Source organism: Lithobates pipiens, unplaced genomic scaffold (assembly GCF_037356315.1).
Source record: "Lithobates pipiens isolate NorthernLeopardFrog02 unplaced genomic scaffold, aLitPip1_a1.2 Scaffold_18, whole genome shotgun sequence".
NCBI classification, from domain to species: Eukaryota; Metazoa; Chordata; class Amphibia; order Anura; family Ranidae; genus Lithobates; species Lithobates pipiens.
The window spans coordinates 380,394,784-380,414,310 of NW_027507758.1; the positions used below are offsets into that span (position 1 = coordinate 380,394,784).

General features: G+C 41.8%; 1 protein-coding gene across 2 annotated transcripts in view; it reads left to right on the forward strand.

Annotated features, from left to right (window-relative positions):
- The window catches only part of MYOM2 (myomesin 2), a 235,516-nt gene that overhangs the window by 120,741 nt on the left and 95,248 nt on the right, over positions 1 to 19,527 (forward strand). For both annotated transcript variants that reach the window (XM_077487771.1, XM_077487772.1), the window contains one exon: positions 1,340 to 1,461. In XM_077487771.1, the coding sequence (XP_077343897.1) occupies positions 1,340 to 1,461 (122 nt within the window). The remainder of the gene's footprint in view (positions 1 to 1,339; positions 1,462 to 19,527) is intronic.

A 19,527-nucleotide genomic window follows, 5' to 3' on the forward strand; every position in this document is an offset into this window, starting at 1 on the left:
GTATAACAGTGTAAATTTGCTGCCTCAAAATTATTAAACACAGCCATTAATGTCTAAACCGCTAGCAACAAAAGTAAATATACCCCTAAGTGAAAATGTCCAAATTGGGCCCAATTAGTCTTTCTCACTCTTTCATACTGGTCACTGGAAGTTCAACATGGCACCTCATGGCAAAGAACTCTGAGGATCTGGATAAAAAAAATGTATAAATACCTCTAGATTAAATGGAAGACCAAATTGAAACTTTCATTGCTGATTAATATTTAAAGTGGAACTTCACCCAAGGGGAAGTTATGCTTTATGCCCTACCCCCTTCTACTTTTGCCTTTTAATTTTTTTTGGGGGGTGGGGGGACCTGGTTTTGTCTGCTCCCACTTCCAGTTGTATCATTGTGATTCAACTGGAAGTTCCCTCCTCTTCCCTGCCCGCAACCTTCTCAGACATGGCATAGGTCCCAGATTGCTGCAGGAGCATTCATAAAGCACAGCGGGCTCATAAACACCCAGTGGGAAGGCGGCTGTTAAGCCACAAGGAGTCGCAGAAAGTTTCCACAGTAAACCGAAGACTGGAATAGATTTGGCCCTGGGGAGGATGGCTCTGGATTCCTTTACAGGCCTTTTTGTAGCTGCTGTCTTTTTTTTTTCAACAGACTGAAGCTCCTCTTTAAAGTGTATTCTTCTGCTTCATCCTTTCTTTAATACTATTTACTAGCCTAGAACAAGTATTCTGACTAGGAGTCCTCAACAACAAATGAAATTGTGATACAAACATAAGTTAGCCTCTACCCCCCAGATAAATATGAATATACACTTGTGTAACATAGGTAGTTCATAAAATGTTCATAAGGAGTTCATAAAAAAAATCCCATAGGAAGGGTGCTGTACTTCAGTAGGCAGTTTCACTGGAGGACGGAACAAATCTCTGAAATTACAAAAATGAACACAAGGGGGCACCAGCTAAGTGCAGCACCAATGGCTTTATTATGATTAAAAAGCCAAATGCATACTCTGAGAAATATAAAATCTAAGAGCTAGCTGCAGATAAGCTCTTTGATCTTATACTTCTGTAAGTTTGCATTTGGATTTTTAAGTGCAATAAACCTATAGATGATGCACTTAGCTAGTGCCCCCTTTTGTTCTTTTTGGATGGGAGTCCTTACCTCACTAGCTGTGCTAAAGCTATTTATCCTGTATCCCTTTAAAAATCCCGCAATCACTTTTTTTAAACTGTCATTTGGTATATCATGTCTTTTAGGCTGAGCATATTTATCCATCACCTTCGGGGGGAAAGTGTACAAATCAATGAACATGTAATAACATTGACTAATTTCCTTCCTTAGGTTTATTGTGCATGGTTTAACATTTGGAGAAAAGTACATTTTCCGTGTAAAGGCAGTAAATGCAGTCGGTGTCAGTGAGAATTCTCAGGAATCAGAGGCAATAACCGTTAAAGCTGCCCTTAGTAAGTATCCAGTGACTTGCTTCTGTCTGTTAAGATATTAATGTTATTTTCATAAGCAGTTTTCCAATCTCATCAGACCAGCTAACTAAGCAGTAATAAGAAAAAAAGATCAGAAGCAAAATGCAAATGTTGCTTGTAAATAGATCACTATATCAAAAAAGAAAACTGAAAGAGTTATAACAATGGGTTCAGATCAAAAAGTGTTTTGAGTTTTAACTGGGCTAATTTTTATCTTGGTAAAGTTTTCTAATGAAATTGTTTAATTAACATACATAACGCTCTAATAAGTGTGCAGGTGTTATTTCTGGCATGAAAACAGTAATTTGATTATCTTAAGCCTTTATTTCTCATGCATCAGTATTTTTATAATGGATCATCATTTTATCTCTACCACAAAGGCTCCGTGTTCTGCTTTCCCCAATTAATATCTCGTAGATTAATTGCTGAAGATTAGCTGACTCACAATTAATTGCAGTCAGAAATTAGAAGTACTTCAAAAAGTAAAAACCTATGTAATTAGTTTTGTGAATTGTCTTTACATACAAACCCCCCTTCCCTCCCCATGTAAAATAATAACATAAAGAACATGCAATGCATTGAAGTGATCGACAGGATTTTCCATGGCAAAATTGGAAAATAATATTGTGTGCTGTAAGTTTTTAGCGTATTGGCCTCTTTATACAGTATGTACTATATAGCGATTGGGACATTTGATATTTCTGTGCAAAATATTGATTTATGTTAATTGGTTAGTTACTTAAAAGAGGCAGGAAGTGATTACTAGACAGGAAGTTGGCTGTCTCAGTTGTACATTTATTGAAAACTTGCCATGGTAGAAATATTCAGGCCGTCATTGGTAAGCAGTGACAGCTGGTGCTCGACATTTTGGGGGTGGGAAAACGAATACCACCCCCGACCCTCCACAGGAGATGGACGGCAACGATCACCACCACACACTCCCCCCCATAGGAGACAGACGGTGGCGATTCCCCATCCCCTCCACAGGAATGTGAATGTGCCAATCAGATGCCTTACTATTATGGAGGGAGGGGGAAGGAAGAGATTCTCACACACAGAGACATTCTCCTCCCCTGGCCGAAGAGGAACAGATAGTGTGTCCTGAGACATGATACTAAGACTCCCGGGCCCATCGGGGCTTCCTAATTGGCTGGGAGGAGAACGAGGAAGACAATAGTGAATAGTAATTCGCTATTGCCACACAAGTGGGTGGGCTCAGGCTGTGCAGTGCTCTGCGCCCCGAGCCCACACTTTTTAAAAGCCAATTAAAGCCTAAGGCTCTAATCATGTGCTTAAAAAAACCTATAGGGCATAGGGTTTGGTGTAAGAACCATCACATCACATGCCTGATGAAGGGAACCTGCGAGACTCGGAAACGCTGCAATCTCGTGCTTGTGATGTGATCATGCTTGAATAAAAAAATGTTTGGACATATGATCCGTTGTGTGCTGGCAAATATATTCATGGTGTAAGAATCACAACACGCAGCAGAGGATCAGATATTAGATGCAGCAGGTATTGTGGGAGATGCTGACAATATTTGCAGGGGGGCTTTTGTTTCGGATTTTAAACACAGTGACACGGTTACTTTAAGGCAGCCATATGACTAATACTACAGTATAGTACTGCCAAGGCAGCCTTAGTTTTTGTCTTATGACAGGTTTTCTTTAAACGTATCACTTTACACTATAGATATTAGGTTTTATTATCGTCTGTTTCAATAACAATTTGAATTTACAACTTGTTTACCCATTATGTTTTTATAAATATATTTTACATAAGGTAGTTTAAAAATATAATTTCTGCTTAGTAGCCATTTAAGAATGTACTAATTCATGCCCAATTACACCTGTCAATGAATGTACTATATGTGTACTGTTATATGCTATACATATTTATAACAAAACACCTTGTGCTAGCCACAGTGTAAGTTTATCATTTTAATATGCTATACATAGTCAAAGTTCTGTTTGTGCCCTTAACTGTTTTAAGGTCTGTGGGAGTCCATGGGAGCCATGCTGTATTTGGTCCCACCCTCAAAACAACATACAAGTTTGTGTACATTACTTCCTGACTCAGAGGCAAGTCAGTTGCAAGATGTAAAAAGCTTTCATTTGAGATCAGTCTGAATTACTTTTTAATTGCTACTGACTTGCTTTTTCTGCTTTAATACTGACTTTGTATGGGAAAAAATTAGTTAAGGTGTTGCCACATAGAACATGCGGTTTTCAACCAAAAGCAAATGTGTTAAAATATTTAGGCAAACACTGTACCTCATCAAGATTCTAAGTGATCCAAAAGAAAGCACTAACCAAGAACATTTGATAGACACTCTGGTGTTGGTTTACTAAAACTGCAAAATCCGGCGCAGCTCTGCATAACCAATCAACTACATGCTTTTTTTGTCAAAGCCATAGGTGTGCGCAGCCTATTTCATTAGGGTGTGCACCCCCCCCCCCACACACACACAAAAAAAATGAACTAATGCCATTGGACAACAGACTACCACACCCAAGTGGCACAGTACCCAGGCAACAGCTTATATTAATTTTGAACAACAAAGTATGCAGTATACTGTATGCAGTCCCTGAAGGGAACACATTGCAGACCTACTAACCAATTTCTGTTCTGTTATATAAAACAAAATAGTTCAACTCACCATAATGCAAAATCAGTGGGATCCCTGAGCGTGTCACTTGCCATCATCGCTTGCCACCAGATGCAGATTGTCACTTGTCACACATTGCGGAATGTCACCTGCCACATGTTGCAGATTGTCCACTTGCCACATCCCAGATTGTCACTTGCCAAGTCACCTGCCACACATTATGGATTGTCACTTGCCACGTCCTGGATTGTCACTTGCCACGTCACTTGCCACACATTATGGATTGCCACTTGCCACGTCCTGGATTGTCACTTGCCACACATTAAGGATTGTCACTTGTCACATCACCCGCCACATGTTGCGGATTGTCCACTTGCCACGTCCCGGGTTGTCACTTGCCACGTCGCCTGCCACACATTATGGATTGTCACTTGCTCTGTCACTTTCCTGCTGTGTCACAGAGTCAGGCAGCAGATTATCAGTCAGGCAGCAGAGAGATAATGTCATCTCTCTGCTTCCTGGCTACCTGCACAGTGAGGGGAGAACTGCACTGCAGGGATGCAGGGCGGGCGCCGGGCAGTGAGAGATGATGTCATCTCTATGCTCCCCCACCCGTCAGCTCCCTGATTGGACAGCCCGCTCATGCCCATGGACCTCCCACTCTCTCACCAGCGGACCGCCCGCTTTCATCCGTCTCTTCACCCGCAGAGCGGCTGACCGGCGCTCTCACCCGCGGAGCCACCCGCAGACCACCCGCGGATCCGTGGACCACCCGCGGAGCTGCGGACCACCCGCGGACCGCCCGCTCTCACCCACAGAGCCATCCGTTATCTCCCACAGAGCCGCGGCACCTGTCCTCACCGGGCCCCACTTGACTGCGGGCCCCATAGCGCCCGCATGTGTTGCTATGGCGGTAGTTCTGCCACTGAGTGTATGTGTATATATATATATATATATATATATATATATATATATATATATATATATATACATACATACATGAGCTCGATGTTCGGGTTGAACATAATTTCATCTCGGACATCGGGAACATCGGGTATTCGCCCGTTTGCAGAACAGAGAACATTATTGGGCATTCGTGGGAAATTCGAGCTCTGCGGAATGCCCCATAATGCACTGCGAGATCACAGTGCATCACTGTATGATGGTTGGTCAAAGCATGCACCTGACCTGCATGCTTGGGCCAATCACAGCATGCTCTGCTCTCTGAGAGAGCCATAATTGGCCAAAGGCAGGGTGCCTTTGGCCAATCATGGCTTGGGGGCACTAAGTCCATGCCCCACACTATATAAGCTGCTTATACGGTGGCCATGTGTAATGTTGTTGGCGTGGACAGAGAGATAGCTTGAGTTAGATTAAGCAGGCAGGTTATTCAGTTAGTTATATATACAGTTATATATACAGTCAGTCTAGTGACTGTTTGCAACATATGTCTGAAGTGAATAAAGCATGGCCAGAACAGCATCCACTTGGGCACCACATGCTTGACCAGACATATGATGACCTGCCATGCAGTCCATTGGAAACAATACTTGAAAGATCCACATCAAAGAAAAAGGCAGACTTCTCCTTGCTCCTCATCTGGGATCCCCAACCCTACTATACCTCCAGTCCTCTCAAAAACCTGCACTGAGAATGAAGGTATAGCAAAAGGTGTCCCAAGTATCTGCAGCCAATCTGCTAGCAGTACGCCACCAATTGATTTTAGCAGGCAAATTTCCCTACCCCAGTTGCCACAAAAAAGAAATTTGGTCCCAGCCATCCACATGCTCAGCGTCTGAATGCTAGCTTGGCCAAATTGCTAGCAATGCAACTGCTGCCTTTTCAGCTGGTAGACTCTGCCCCCTTTCGTGAATTTGTGGAATCTGCTGTACTTTAGTGGCAGTTTTCAAAACACCATTTCATTCATGAAATGCCATTCCGGCTCTATACCGGCATGTGGAAGACAATGTTTTGACCTCATTGGACAGGGTGGTCAGCAGTAAGGTTCATATTACCGCTGACTCATTGTCCAGAAGGCATGGGCAAGGATGTTACCTTTCCTTCACGCCACACTGGGTAGCTCTGCTGGCAGCTGGGTAGGATGCAGGACAGGGTTCAGTGTTGTTGTAGCTTGTTCCGCCACCACGCCTACAAAATGCTAATGATGCCACAGCTCTCTTCTCCACCCCCAGCTCTTCTTCTTCCTCTATGGCCTCTTCTGCAGATTTGTCCTCTGAACCAGCGATGCCCTGTAGGCGTTCAAGGGGCTATGCAAGCAGTCAGGCTAAAAGATGCCCTGCAGTACTTTAGTTGGCCTGCCTAGGGGACAGGAGCCACGCTGGGGCAAAGGATCTGTCAGCTCTTCAGGGGCAGGCTGAGAGTTGGTTGATGCCAGCACAGCTTTAGCCAGGAATGGTTGTATGTCACAATGGCACCAACATTCTCTCCGCCCTCCGACAGGGACACTTGACCCACGTTCCATGTTTGGCACACGTCCTGAATTTGGTGGGGCAGTGGTACTTGAGCAGGGACCCAGGCTTACAAGATCTCCTGAGGCAGGCCAGAAAAGACTGTGGTCATACAATGTCAGTGCTCGACTGGCTGACATTCAAAGGGAGCGCAACCTGCCCACCAACCGCCTCATTTGTGACATGCCCACCAGGTGGAACTCAATGTTGGCAATGCTACAGTGGCTGTACACACAGCAGAGGGCCATTAATGAGTACCTATGCGAGTATGGCACCAGGACAGGTTCAGGGGAGCTTGGCTTCTTTTTGCCATGCCAGTGACTACTGATCAAGGATGCATGCCCTGTCCTGTCACCATTTGAGGAGGCCACAAGGATGTTGAGCGATGACAATGCATGCATCAGTGTCACTGTCCCTCTAGTCTTCCTGCTGGAGCACACGCTTCATGAAATCAAGGACAGGGCACTTGAGGCAGAACAGCGGGAGGAAGAGGAGGATTGCCTTTCCTCTCAAGGCCCCCTTTATCCAACACACAAGAAGAAGAGGAGGAGGGAGAGGATTGTGTCAGCATGGATGTAGAGGATAACACTCAACAGAAGTCTTCAAGGGATGGTTTTCAGTCCCCAGAAACCCAAGGATTTGTACGTGGCTGGGAGGAGGTAGTTACGCATAATGTGATCCTTAGTGACCCAGACGACTCAGAATCAAATGCCTTTCAAACTTACACTGCATGGCCTTCCTGATTCTGCAAAGCCTGCAAAAGGACCCAAGGAGAGGGATCATTACTGGCTGGCAACCCTTCTTGATCCACATTACAAGGGCAAAGTTGCAGCACTCATCCTGCCTTTGCAGAGGGAGCAGAGGATGAAACATCTTCAGGAGTCCTTGGAAAATGGTTTGTGTAACACATTTCCAGACCCTGGGAGGTTACCATTTCCTGGTGCAGGACAACATGTTGCTGAACCGATCAGACCTTGGCACTGAGGACTGAAAAAAGGCAACGGTCAGCCGGCCACCTTCTCCACCACTCTTCCTCTGGCTGAACTCAGCCAGAGGAAGAGTGGGGGGAAGGTGGCCGGCTGACCGTTGCCTTTTTTCAGTCCTCAGTGCCAAGGTCTGATCGGTTCAAGAAACCATCACCAGCATCTGCATTATATGGTGCAGGAATATCTAGAGGCAAGAGCAGACTTCAAGACCTTTCCAATAGAGCATCCACTGGGTTACTGGGTCTTGAGGATGGACCACTGGCCAGAACTTGCTCAATATGCAATTGAGCTCCTGGCCTGTTCTGCATCCAGCATGCTTTCTGAATGCACATTCATTTCTGCTGGAGGGTTCGTAATGGATTAAAGCGTGTACCTGTCCACAGACGTTGATAGGCTCACATTTATAAAAATTAATCAGTCTTGGATCAACGGCTATCAAACACCTGATGCTGATGTAACTGATTGAATTTGCTATGGATCTGGGATCCCTTGAAGACTGCCTATGCTGACTATCCTATTCCTCCTCAATCTTGATGATGCTAGTTAGCTGTAATTACAATTTGTGTCTAATATTTCACAGCAGGGCCCGTTCCTACACCCAACAGGTGTATCTGTGATGGGTTACAGTGTTCTGGTGCCACCAAAAACAAAGGCCCAATTTTTCTGCCCCTGTTTAACAGGGGCATGTCATTAACATTTTTGATCTAATATTTCACAGCAGGGCCCATTCCTGCATCCAACAAGAGTAAGTGAGGGGTTACAGTGTTCTGGCGCCACCAAAACCAAAGGCCCAATTTTTCTGCCCCTGTTTAACAGGGGCATGCAATTACAATTTTTGATCTAATATTTCACAGCAGGGTCCTGTTCCTGCACCCAACAAGAGTAACTGTGAGGGGTTACACTGTTCTGGTGCCACCAAAATCAAAGGCCCAATTTTTCTGTCCCTGCTTAACAGGGGCATACAATTACAATTTTGAAATAATAGTTAAAGGGGTTGTAAAGCTTTATTTTTTTATTTTCTAAATAGGTTCCTTTAAGCGAGTACATTGTTACTAGTGTTCTGGAGTGACAAAAACCAAACACCCGATTTTTGTGCCCCTGTTTAACAGGGGCATGTAATTACTATTTATAAAATAATAGTTAAGCAGGGCCCATTCCTGCGCCCAACAAGAGAAACTGTGAGGGGTTACAGTGTTCTGGCGCCACCAAAACCAATTTTTCTGCCCCTGTTTAACAGGGTCATTTAATTATCACTTTTTGATGTAATATTTCACAGCAGGGCCCATTCCTGCCCTGGTATAGATTTTGCATTGTTGGTATTTTTATCTATATTGCCAGGATCCGACAATACATTACAGCTGCCAGCAGTTTTAAATAACATTTTTTCCTTTTAGAAATGTAATTTTGCTGTGGTACTGCTATAAACATAGGAAAGATGTGCTACTTTACAGGCATACTAAGGACACCCCAGGTATGATACATAAAGGAATATTTAATTTTTATTGTTTCACTTTAAGCATTATTATAATCACTGCTCCCAAAAAATTGCATTGATACATGTCCCCTGGGGGAAGGACCCGGGTTCTCAAACACTTTTTATGGCAATAACTTCCATATAAGCCTTTAAATAGAGCACTTTTGATTTTTCATGCTCGCGTCCCATAGACTTTAATGGTGTTTGCTTGTTCACATACATTTTTTGCCTGTTAGCATGTTCTGCTGCGAACTGAACCGGGGATTCCTATATATATATATATATATATATATATATATATATATATATATATATATATAATGTATATATAGAAAGGGGATGAGAGAGAGAGAGGGGACGAGGAAGAGAAGGGGGTGAGAGAGAGAGATTATACCTGCACTCACAAATTATGACCTCATGCTGTTCTCCCCTAGGCTCAGACAGCCAGGATCCACAGCTACTGTGTGCTTTATAGTTAAATCTGCCACCTCCATGGAGGGGTGTGGTGGGGCAGACACAGCATGAATGGGGTGGAAGATTGAACAGGTTTGGCCTCCTCTCTCTCATCCATATAGCACACTGTGGCGGGCACTGTGCATCTCAATATCTAAATCAAAGCATCCATGGGGGCAAAGACAGGTAGATGATGCAGCCCGCATCGCTGCTGATGAGCTAGGATGGAGTACTCTGGGTGTGCAGTCTGTGACAGGGCAGTGTGCCCCTGCACACTCCTGCACAGTGGATTATATGGCAATGCGCATGGGGTGCTTAGGGGGTGCCCAGGCCCCCCCCCCCCGGCACACCCCAGTGCACGCCTATGGTCAAAGCTTATTTGAACAAGCTGAAGTTAGAAGCTGATTGGTTACCATGCAAAGCTGCATCCAATTTTTCTCTCTCCAGTTTTAGTAAATCAACCCCACTGTAAGTTCTGTATGTAGTAAAGTGACATATTCTGTTATTCTTGCATGTTCTGATATATTTTGCATTTTCTTTCAATTTCATTGTTTTAGGAGGAGGTGTTCCACATGGTAGGTTATACTAGAAAGGATGTCACATGTTGCACATGTCACACTGTTCACTTTTTCATTTTCAATTTGTAATCACTTTTATTTCACAAAGCACCCTGTCACCAAATGTAATCAACCTAAGAGTGATACTAATCACACACTGTTTAATTTACATTGTCCCTTCTATTTCTGTATATGGATGATGGCACTGTAATTATTTTAATTTAAAAAAGTAAATTTTTCCAAATTGATATACCTCTGTCCTATGACCCAGCTCTTTCCCAGCCTGTCTGCAGGGAAACATAAGCAGGAGTCCTCAGGAGTGTAGACCTCTGCTGCTGGTCACATGCTAAAAAAAACAGCCTTTGGAATACAGAGTAAATAATGAATGTCAATAAACTGCTTTAATTTGTCATACAAGTATATATTTTTGAAATCAAATCTTTGTTACTTTTTGGCAATAACATGGTGTGGACATATTTCCAAAAGTCACACGTTGTGTCACAGCACTCCAGCCTGTCTTAGAATAAGAGGGAGGTGAAGCCTCCATTGTAATGTAATATCCATGTAATATCCAGCCCCTATTGTGTTAGGTGATTAGTGGGCATGAAGGAGGGAGGGAGTGTACTGTCATTTACCACTGTGTATACACCCACATGTGTGACTCTATAGTAACATGGGCTGCTCAGAAGTGATAGGCTGGAAATGCTCAGTATAGAAACTCATTGAAAACTGAGCATGTGCAGAGTTGCCACCACAGCTGCAAAATCCCTAGCTGAATTGGGGACAAGGAGAGAATGTGGAGATAGGGAGCAGCAGGATCAACCATTTTTTTTGCAGAATACAGAAAACAAATCTCAGTTACTGAGTGAGAAAGAACAGCATGTAACACAGCATTTATTGATAGTTTTTTATGATGTGGGTTTAGTGACATTGCAAGTAAAGTTGATCATGCACAGAGTTTTTAGTAATTTTTATGTTCACGATGACCAGTAGAGAGAATAATGCCATTTTGCAGCATTTTTGGGACTGGCCATAGTAGTTGTCTTGATTCTGGTGTTAAATGTGGGTAGTATATTACAGATAGGAAAACATCAGTACTGCCTTATGCAGGGATATTTCAAAAAGTATACAACCTCTGACTGTTAGAAATGTTTTTTTTATAACTTAAGCTGACTATACACATATCAAACTTTGGCTGTTTTTTGCTGGTACAGCTGAAATTAGATATGTGCATGGCCTGGCCCGCATCACCCAGCTCACTAAACATTGCCTGAAAGAGCTGGGAGACAAAACTGTTGGATGGGTAATGCTAAACATGTGCATTCGTTTTAGTCTGAATGCATTTTAGTCCGAATTTTGGGTATTTTCGTTATCGAACTTGCAGAATCCGAAAACCGAAAGATCCGACATAAACAAATGCTTTATTTTCGTTTTCATTGCAACAGTTCGATATAGATAGGAGATTTGACATGACGCTGACAATAGCAATCTGTGTCCATTGAACCTGTGGTCGAATGTGCCTAACCTTTGCTCTATTCAAGATTATTCTACATAGAAAGAAAAGATTCGACATAGAGAGAAAAGATTCAACATTATAGAGACAATAGCAAAAAAGGTCGAATGTGCCTAACCTAACTCTATTAGTCCAAGATTATTCGACATAGAGCGAAAAGATTTGACATGAAGATTCGACGAAGCAGTCGCTGCGAGTGGACATTTATGGTCAAATGCTCTGCCCATAGGCTATAGAAGAATTCTAATGTTGGTTGGCTAGTAATAATAATTAATAAATATAATTATTACTAGTGTCATACAACATTAGAATTCTACTATAGCTTGTAGGCGGAACATTTAACCGGAAATGTACGATTGCTGCGTCATACCGTTTAGCTGCTCCGTCGAATCTTCTTAGAACATTCGGCAGACACCATAAGCCTTCAATGACAGATTCAACCTTAATTATTTCGGATTTTCAGACGAATGCATTTTTTAAAGAAATAAAATAAATAAAAACGAAAATCAGGAGTAACTAAAAAAATATTATTTTTCGTACGAAAACGAAATTCCGAAACAAAATATTTCAGTTTGCGCATGTCTAGTAATGACTGCAGTCAATCAGCTGCAGTATATCATCCCCTAGATATCACATTTATGTTTACCACCTAAAAAAAAATCCTTGCATGGCTATCTTCAGATTCAACTAACTATGCCCTCAGTATTTTAACCATAAGACAAATAAACATTATTACTTCTTTCAGTAGATCCCTAAGAGGGGCTGTCCCTCACATAAGAGAGAAAAGCACTCTCCCCCTCAAAAAAAAAAATCTGGCAGCAGACTTAAACCCTTGTTTTTTTTTTTGTTTGTTTTTTAGCAAACATATAATACTTAGCTCCACTGTGCAGTTCCTTTTGAATAGTTCTCGCAAATCCTCTCCGCATTGAGAAACCCCCCAGGAGAAGTGCTCTCCCGAGGGGTTACCGTGGAGGCGTGCTCCTGTGTTCAGCATTTGCATCCATTGACACAGAATGCCAGACTCGGCCCCACCACCCAGTGCCCGCATCATTGGATTTGATTGAGAGCAGTGGGAGCCAATGGCTGCACTGCTATCAATCTATCTAATCAAGAGCCGAGACCCCGACAAGAGAGGATTTGCACCCTTCCGGCATGGGAATTACGGGGCTCAGGTGAATAAAATGGGGGGGGGGGCTGGGAGGCTGGTCAGTGACAGAAGTTTTTTCACCTTAATGCATAGGATGCATTAAGGTGAAAAAACACAAGGGTTTACAACCCCTTTAACTATTTCCAAATGCATTTAGATATGTGATAACTTTGTGAAGTTGGCCATGTATGTTACTCTAAGGCTAATTTCACACTGAGGTGCTTTACATCACTAAAAATAGCGCCTGCATAGTGCCTGTAAATAGACTCTCCTGTCTCTCGAGTGGGAAAGCCTGAGGGCTTTCCCACTGGAGTGGCGCACTTGCAGGACGTTAAAAAAGTCCTGCAAGCCACATCTTTGCAGCACTGCAGGAGCGATGTATACACCGCTCCTAAAGAGTCCCTTCCCATTGAAAACAATGTGGCAGTGCCGCCAAACCGCCGGCAATGTGCCGCTGCAGTGGTGCTTTGCGGGCGGTTTTAACCCTTAGCAGCTGAATAGCACCGCTAAAACGACGGTAAAGCGGCACTAAAAATAGCGCCGCTTTACCGCTGACGCTCACCCGCCCCAGTGTGAAAGTAGCCTTAACTGCAATTTTGAAACAATGCTTTTCTGGTATCTAATATGTGCAAGTCGACAAAAAAGGTAAGGGGACAAACTAAACAGAGAAATAAGTAAACATTTTTGCATTTTCTGTTAAAAATGGAATACACAACCTGTTGTAACTACAGTATTTCAGTGATTGATCTGTTTATAAGATGTCAACTGATCACAAAAATAGCATTATCCTGACTGGAGACTAAAGGATTAATTCATCAAATGCTGGGGCACTGAGTGACACTAGTGATTGTAATTATGTCAAACTTCACATGCAGATTAATTCTTGATTTTTTAAAAGAAACTGTTTCTGAGAGAACCAATAAGGCTGTCATTGCAGACATCTGTTTCTGCAAATTTTAGTTTCCTGTCTACAATATTGACGTTCCTGTTTAATTATTCTGAGTAACTGAATTGAATCAAGTATGTACAAAGAAGTTCTTAGTTTCCTCTCACTTTCATGATCTATATACTTTTTCAGGTCAATCACAGAAAGTATTAAGGCTAGATAGCCATCATGACAGCCAGACAATTAGCACAAACAGAATGAGAAGTCTGGGAATTTAGCCCCAATATTTTTCTATGGAAAGGTTTTTCTCAAAAAAGGCATAAAGGAAAAACAGGCATGATAGTGAGTAATAATATAAGTGGTAATTATCCTGTATCCAAGTTTACTGTTCACTGCACATTTGGACTAGGCTTGGCTTAAAATGAACACTGATCAGCGACATTACACTTACCCAAGCTGACACAGTGTTTTTACCAGATTGGCACTAGACAAATATTTTTATAATTTTTTTCCCCATGAAAAAAGGAGCCCTTCCCTCCTCAATAACGATAGCCCAGTATACCAGGTACATTGATGTTAAATTAGGAGAGGGCTGTGCATGTTCAAGTTCCCAGACAGCTTATAGGATCATTAATCAAACTTGCATTCAGGTAAAATGAACAGGTTTGAATCCTATGTGTTCTCCGACCATTGGCGGTGTGGTGTGGCTCTGGGAGATTTCACACACATTTTCTGGATTTGTCCACACATTGTAGGCTTTTGGATGGAGATGGTGGCTTTGTTAAATTCTATTTTACATGCTCATATGCCAGTTACTATGTCAGTGTGTTTGTTGGGTTTGGTTAAGGATATTCTTCCAACAGAGGCAGAGCAGAAATTTGTTAATGTCAACGTCAGTAAAGCAACTGGTTAATAATAGTTTACCATTACATAGATACACCTATGTGAACAGGGTTGTCCTCATAAATACAAAAAAAAAATTTGGGCTAAGTGGTTGGAGGAGCCCTACACGGTATCCCTCAACAATATTGACTTCTAATCTTTAATATAACTTTTTAGATATGACATCGATACATATATTGCTATGTAGATTAAATTGATTATTTCTGATATGATTTGCTAATAATATACATGATAAGGCTGATATTGTGGTGACTGAAAGGGTTCATGTGATGTTCTAGATTTATCTAGCATTTATTTTTATTTTTTTAGCATGTCACTAATTTACTTATGATAGGAAAATGGTATTGTGATCGGATGAGGATATCAATGATGGAATGATGGATATATACTTTGACCAACGTGTAGTGTGTTTTGTACTGTGTATTGTATGTGTGTTTTTTCTTTTTTGTGTTTTTTTCTTTTGTTGATTTAAAGAAAAAAAACAATAAAGAGAAAAAAATAAATGAACAGGTTTCCTTAAGAATCCCCCTTTTCTGCTATTGAGATTTTGCTTTCCTTCACTCTCATCCCTCCCATTAACCTGCTAGAGCCTGAGAAAAAGTTGTATATGTAGTGCTGGCTCCTGAAGAGCACACGCTATGTTTTTTTAAATTTAATGTTACACCTGAACTGCAGTTTTGTTTGGGTATAATTATTCCAAATTTGGACCTCAACATCAGTCTGACTGGACTATAGGGTGTTCAGCCTGGCCATAGGGGGCACTGTCTCTTCTGGCAGGCATGGAAACACAGTCTGGTTGGGTGCTTGCAGGGTAACTTTATCTCGGAGCCAGCCCAGTGGGAGTGTCACTCTTGCTGTGCTTTTTGGGAGAGGATACTTAAGATGCAGATGTCACGTGGTTTGGGGTTCTGGTCCAGAAGGATGTTCTGACTCCATGGGCCTGGTCTTTCTGACCAGCCCCCAGGAAGGCTATGGCCTGGGGTGCCGATCCACCCAACTTTATGTCTCTGGGCTGGCTAGCCCAAGGCAAGGAAACTAAAGAAAGGATTCGGAGGTGGTCCGGTGCCGTCTCCAGTTGTGGAGAGGCCCAGCAACTTTGTAGCTATCCAGGGGAGGACTCTTCAGAAGAAGGCCAAGTACGGGTTGGCTTCCTAGCAAGAGCCTGGTGAGGCTGAGGGGCCTAAGTTAATCCAATCTCGTGAGTATCGCCGAACCGGCTGAAAGATACTGGTACCACATGAGTGTTCTACAAGTCTTAGTTTCCTACATGTTCTACAACAACATCTGTGGCAGAGACTTATTTCTACGTGTTCTACAACAAAGTCTGTGGCAGAGACTTATTCCCAATTTAAGCACATTGTTGGCTGCTAGGCCTTGTGAGAGAGGGACTATCCAACTTGAGTGAACATCCAGCTGTGAATGGCTATTCTCTGGATTTAGTTGAAGTAAGCAAGTCCTTTATTATTGACTTTGACACTAAGCCCTTGTACACACTGTCGGACATTCTGACAACAAAATCCGTCGGATTTTGTCTTACGGATTTTGTCCAAAACTTGTGTTGCATACACACAGTCGTACAAAGTTGTCGGAAAATCCGATCGTACGTAACGTGATGATGTTATTTTGTTACGACGGGACTACGTTCAGGCTAGTAGCCAATAGCTTTGGTCTAGGAATTTGATCTGAGCATGAGTGGCACTTTGTCCGATCGGAATTCTCTACACACAATCGGACAAAGCCCGATCGGATCATGTTGTCGGAAAGTTTTATAGCCCAGCTCCAAAACTTTGTTCTTCGGATATTCTGACGGAAACAGTCCGATGGAGCCCACACACAGTCGGATTATCCAACAACACGGTCCGATCGGACATTTTCCGTCGGACTGTACGACCGTATGTACAAGGGCTAAGAGTACCTGCACTTTCTTCCTAACCCTCTGATCCTATACTAAGAGACTGTTCATTAACTAAGTTTTTGCAAATAAAAATCCCTTTAAGCGGATCTGTGGTCAGTCTCTAAAGTTTCTGGGCCATCTACCACGGGAAACCCCTAGATGCAAATCGAGGTGAAGAAGGTAACGGTAAGCCCAATCAAACCAGCAGCTCTTTCGGGGGTTAGTGTTACATATAGATTTCAGGTTAGGCTATATCATGGCTTCTCCCATGCCTAAATGACATTGAAACACTCAGTTTTGCATCAATTTGCCATTACTTCCTGCCCTCTCAAACCAACCCATTCATCCTAATGTAAATTAGACATGTTAATGAGGTTTGATGACGCTAAACTGTGTTACAAGGATGGGGAAGTTATATTGCACACAGTGCTAACCTAATTTCCCCAATATGTGCAGCAGAGATGTACACATTAAATAAATAAAGCAATCCTAAGACACATTGACACAAAGTAGATCATTTTGTTTAAATGTAGGTTGGTCACAACACCTTTACAGCATCATAAACCAGGAATGTCAGTATCAGAGCCAGATACACACAGGTTACATACGCCGCAATCGTTAGAGCGAGAGCAATGATTCTAGCACTAAACCTCCTCTGTAACTCTAAACATCTGCATCACCTATGGAGATTTTTAAGTACTGAAGTTTGGCACCATTCCAGGAGTATGCTCAATTTTAAACTGTGACATGTTAGGTATTAATTTACTTGGCGAAACATTATCTTTCACATTATACAACAAAATCACGTGTAATCTTTAGTGTTTTTTTTTATATTCATGAAACAGTTTTTTTTCCCCCCAAAAAAAAACACGTTTGAAAAATGTCTGCACAAATACCGTGTAAAATTATGATTAATACATGTAGGAGAGACGTGTCAGAATTGGCCTGGGTGGCAAGTAAGTAATATACAAATAATTATTATATATTGTTTTTAAGGTAGTTTGCTATATTTTTAAAAACTGTACTCAAGCAGGTGGCTTAACAGACAAATTACTGAAGTTTGAAGTTATAACTAAATTAATATCTTATAACATATAGAATAATAATATATGATTTAGCTTGATTATAACAGTACCTTTTAAAAGCAGCAGATTCTCATAAACGCATATTTTTTACTTGTAGTAAAGAGGGCAGGGCTGGAAGGGAGCATTTGTCTTTTAGACACATGCCCCTCCACTGCACATTTTAGACACATGCCCCTCCACTGCAGCATTTTTAGTGGACAGCTTGGGCTAATGGTAATTTACTATTGGTCCAAGACTCCAAGCTGTTCATTGAGCTCAGTGCCTCTGACAAGAGGTAAGGAGAGGCAATGTGAGCTCAACCTCTCAGTCTGCTGCAAACAGAGTGTGCCAGTGTGTATTTAAACTGGCCGCTCTGTATGTAGCTTCTGACAGGCTGTGCAAAGAGTCCCGTATCTCCGGAACCATAGGTCGAAGGATTCCCAAATTTTTACCAGTGGTGGGGTAGAACTTAGGCTACTTTGGATTTTTCTGTGACCTGAGGTCACCGAGCTATGACCTTCAATGCTCAATTTTTTTAAACTAATTCATTAATGAAATTTTCGTTTAATGTCCTGCCTCACCTGCCTCCTGACTGCATGTCCCTGTCATAAACAGTACTTAGCAGAATCTGCAAAGCCTCCTAATGCAGTGTGGCTGTAAATAACCTAAGACTGAAGCTTTATCCATATTCCACAATTTATGCTGTGATAATGTTACCATCATAACAATTGGTCACACTAATATATAAGAAAATAACAATCAGTTAGAAACCAAACGTGCCTCTATTACAAAATCCATATAATATCTAGACCCGCTAACAAATTGTAATTTCATTTTCATGTGAAACCTTGTTATCTGGAAATATAGACATTATTAGGAAAATTGTCATGTAGATGTGTCTGCTGAGAATCATAAAATACTTTCCACCCCCTTTAGCACACCCCTCCGACCCTTTAACCACTTTCAGACCGGACCATTTTGCTGGTAAATGACCAGAGGTCTTTTTACAATTTGGCACTGCGCTGCTTTAACTGGTAATTGCGCGGTCATGCAATGTTGTACCCAAACAAAATTTGCGTCCTTTTCTTCCCACAAATAGAGCTTTCTTTTGATGGTATTTGATTGCCTCTGCGATTTTTATTTTTTGCGATATAAATGGATTTTTGAAAAAAAATGATATTTTCTACTTTTTGTTATTAGAAAAATCCAATAAATTCAATTTTAGTCATACATTTAGGCCAAAATGTATTCAGCCACATGTCTTTGGTAAAAAAAAAGTCAATAACTGTATATTTATTGGTTTGCGCAAAAGTTGTCACATCTACAAACTAAGGTACGTTTTCTGGAATTTACGCAGCTTTTAGTTTACGACTGCCTATCTCAGTTCTTGAGGTGCTAAAATGGCAGGGCAGTACAAAACCCCCCCAAATGACCCCATTTTGGAAAGTAGACCCCCTAAGGAAATTGATAAGTGGCATGTTGAGCCCATCGAATATTTTATTTTTTTGCCTCAAGCGATTGAATAATGACAAAAATTTTTTTTTTTTTTTTTTTTTTTTACACAAAGTTGTCACTAAATGATATATTGCTCACACATGCTATGGGCATATGTGAAATGACACCCCAAAATAAATTCTGCTGCTTCTCCTGAGTACGGGGATACCACACGTGTGGGATTTTTTGGGAGCCTAGCCGCGTACGGGGCCCCGAAAGCCAAGAACCGCCTTCAGGTTTTCTAAGGGCGTAAATATTTGACTTCACTCCTCACTACCTATTACAGTTTTGAAGGCCATAAAATGCCAAGATGGCACAAAACCCCCACAAATGACCCCATTTTAGAAAGTAGACACCCCAAGCTATTTGCTGAGAGGCATTTTGAGTCCATGGAATATTTTATATTTTGCCACAAGTTGCGGGAAAATTACAAACTTTAATTTTTTTTAATTTTTTTTTCACAAAGTTGTCACTAAATGATATATTGCTCACACATGCTATGGGCATATGTGAAATGACACCCCAAAATAAATTCTGCTGCTTCTCCTGAGTACAGGGATACCACATATGTGGGAATTTTTGGGAGCCTAGCCACGTACGG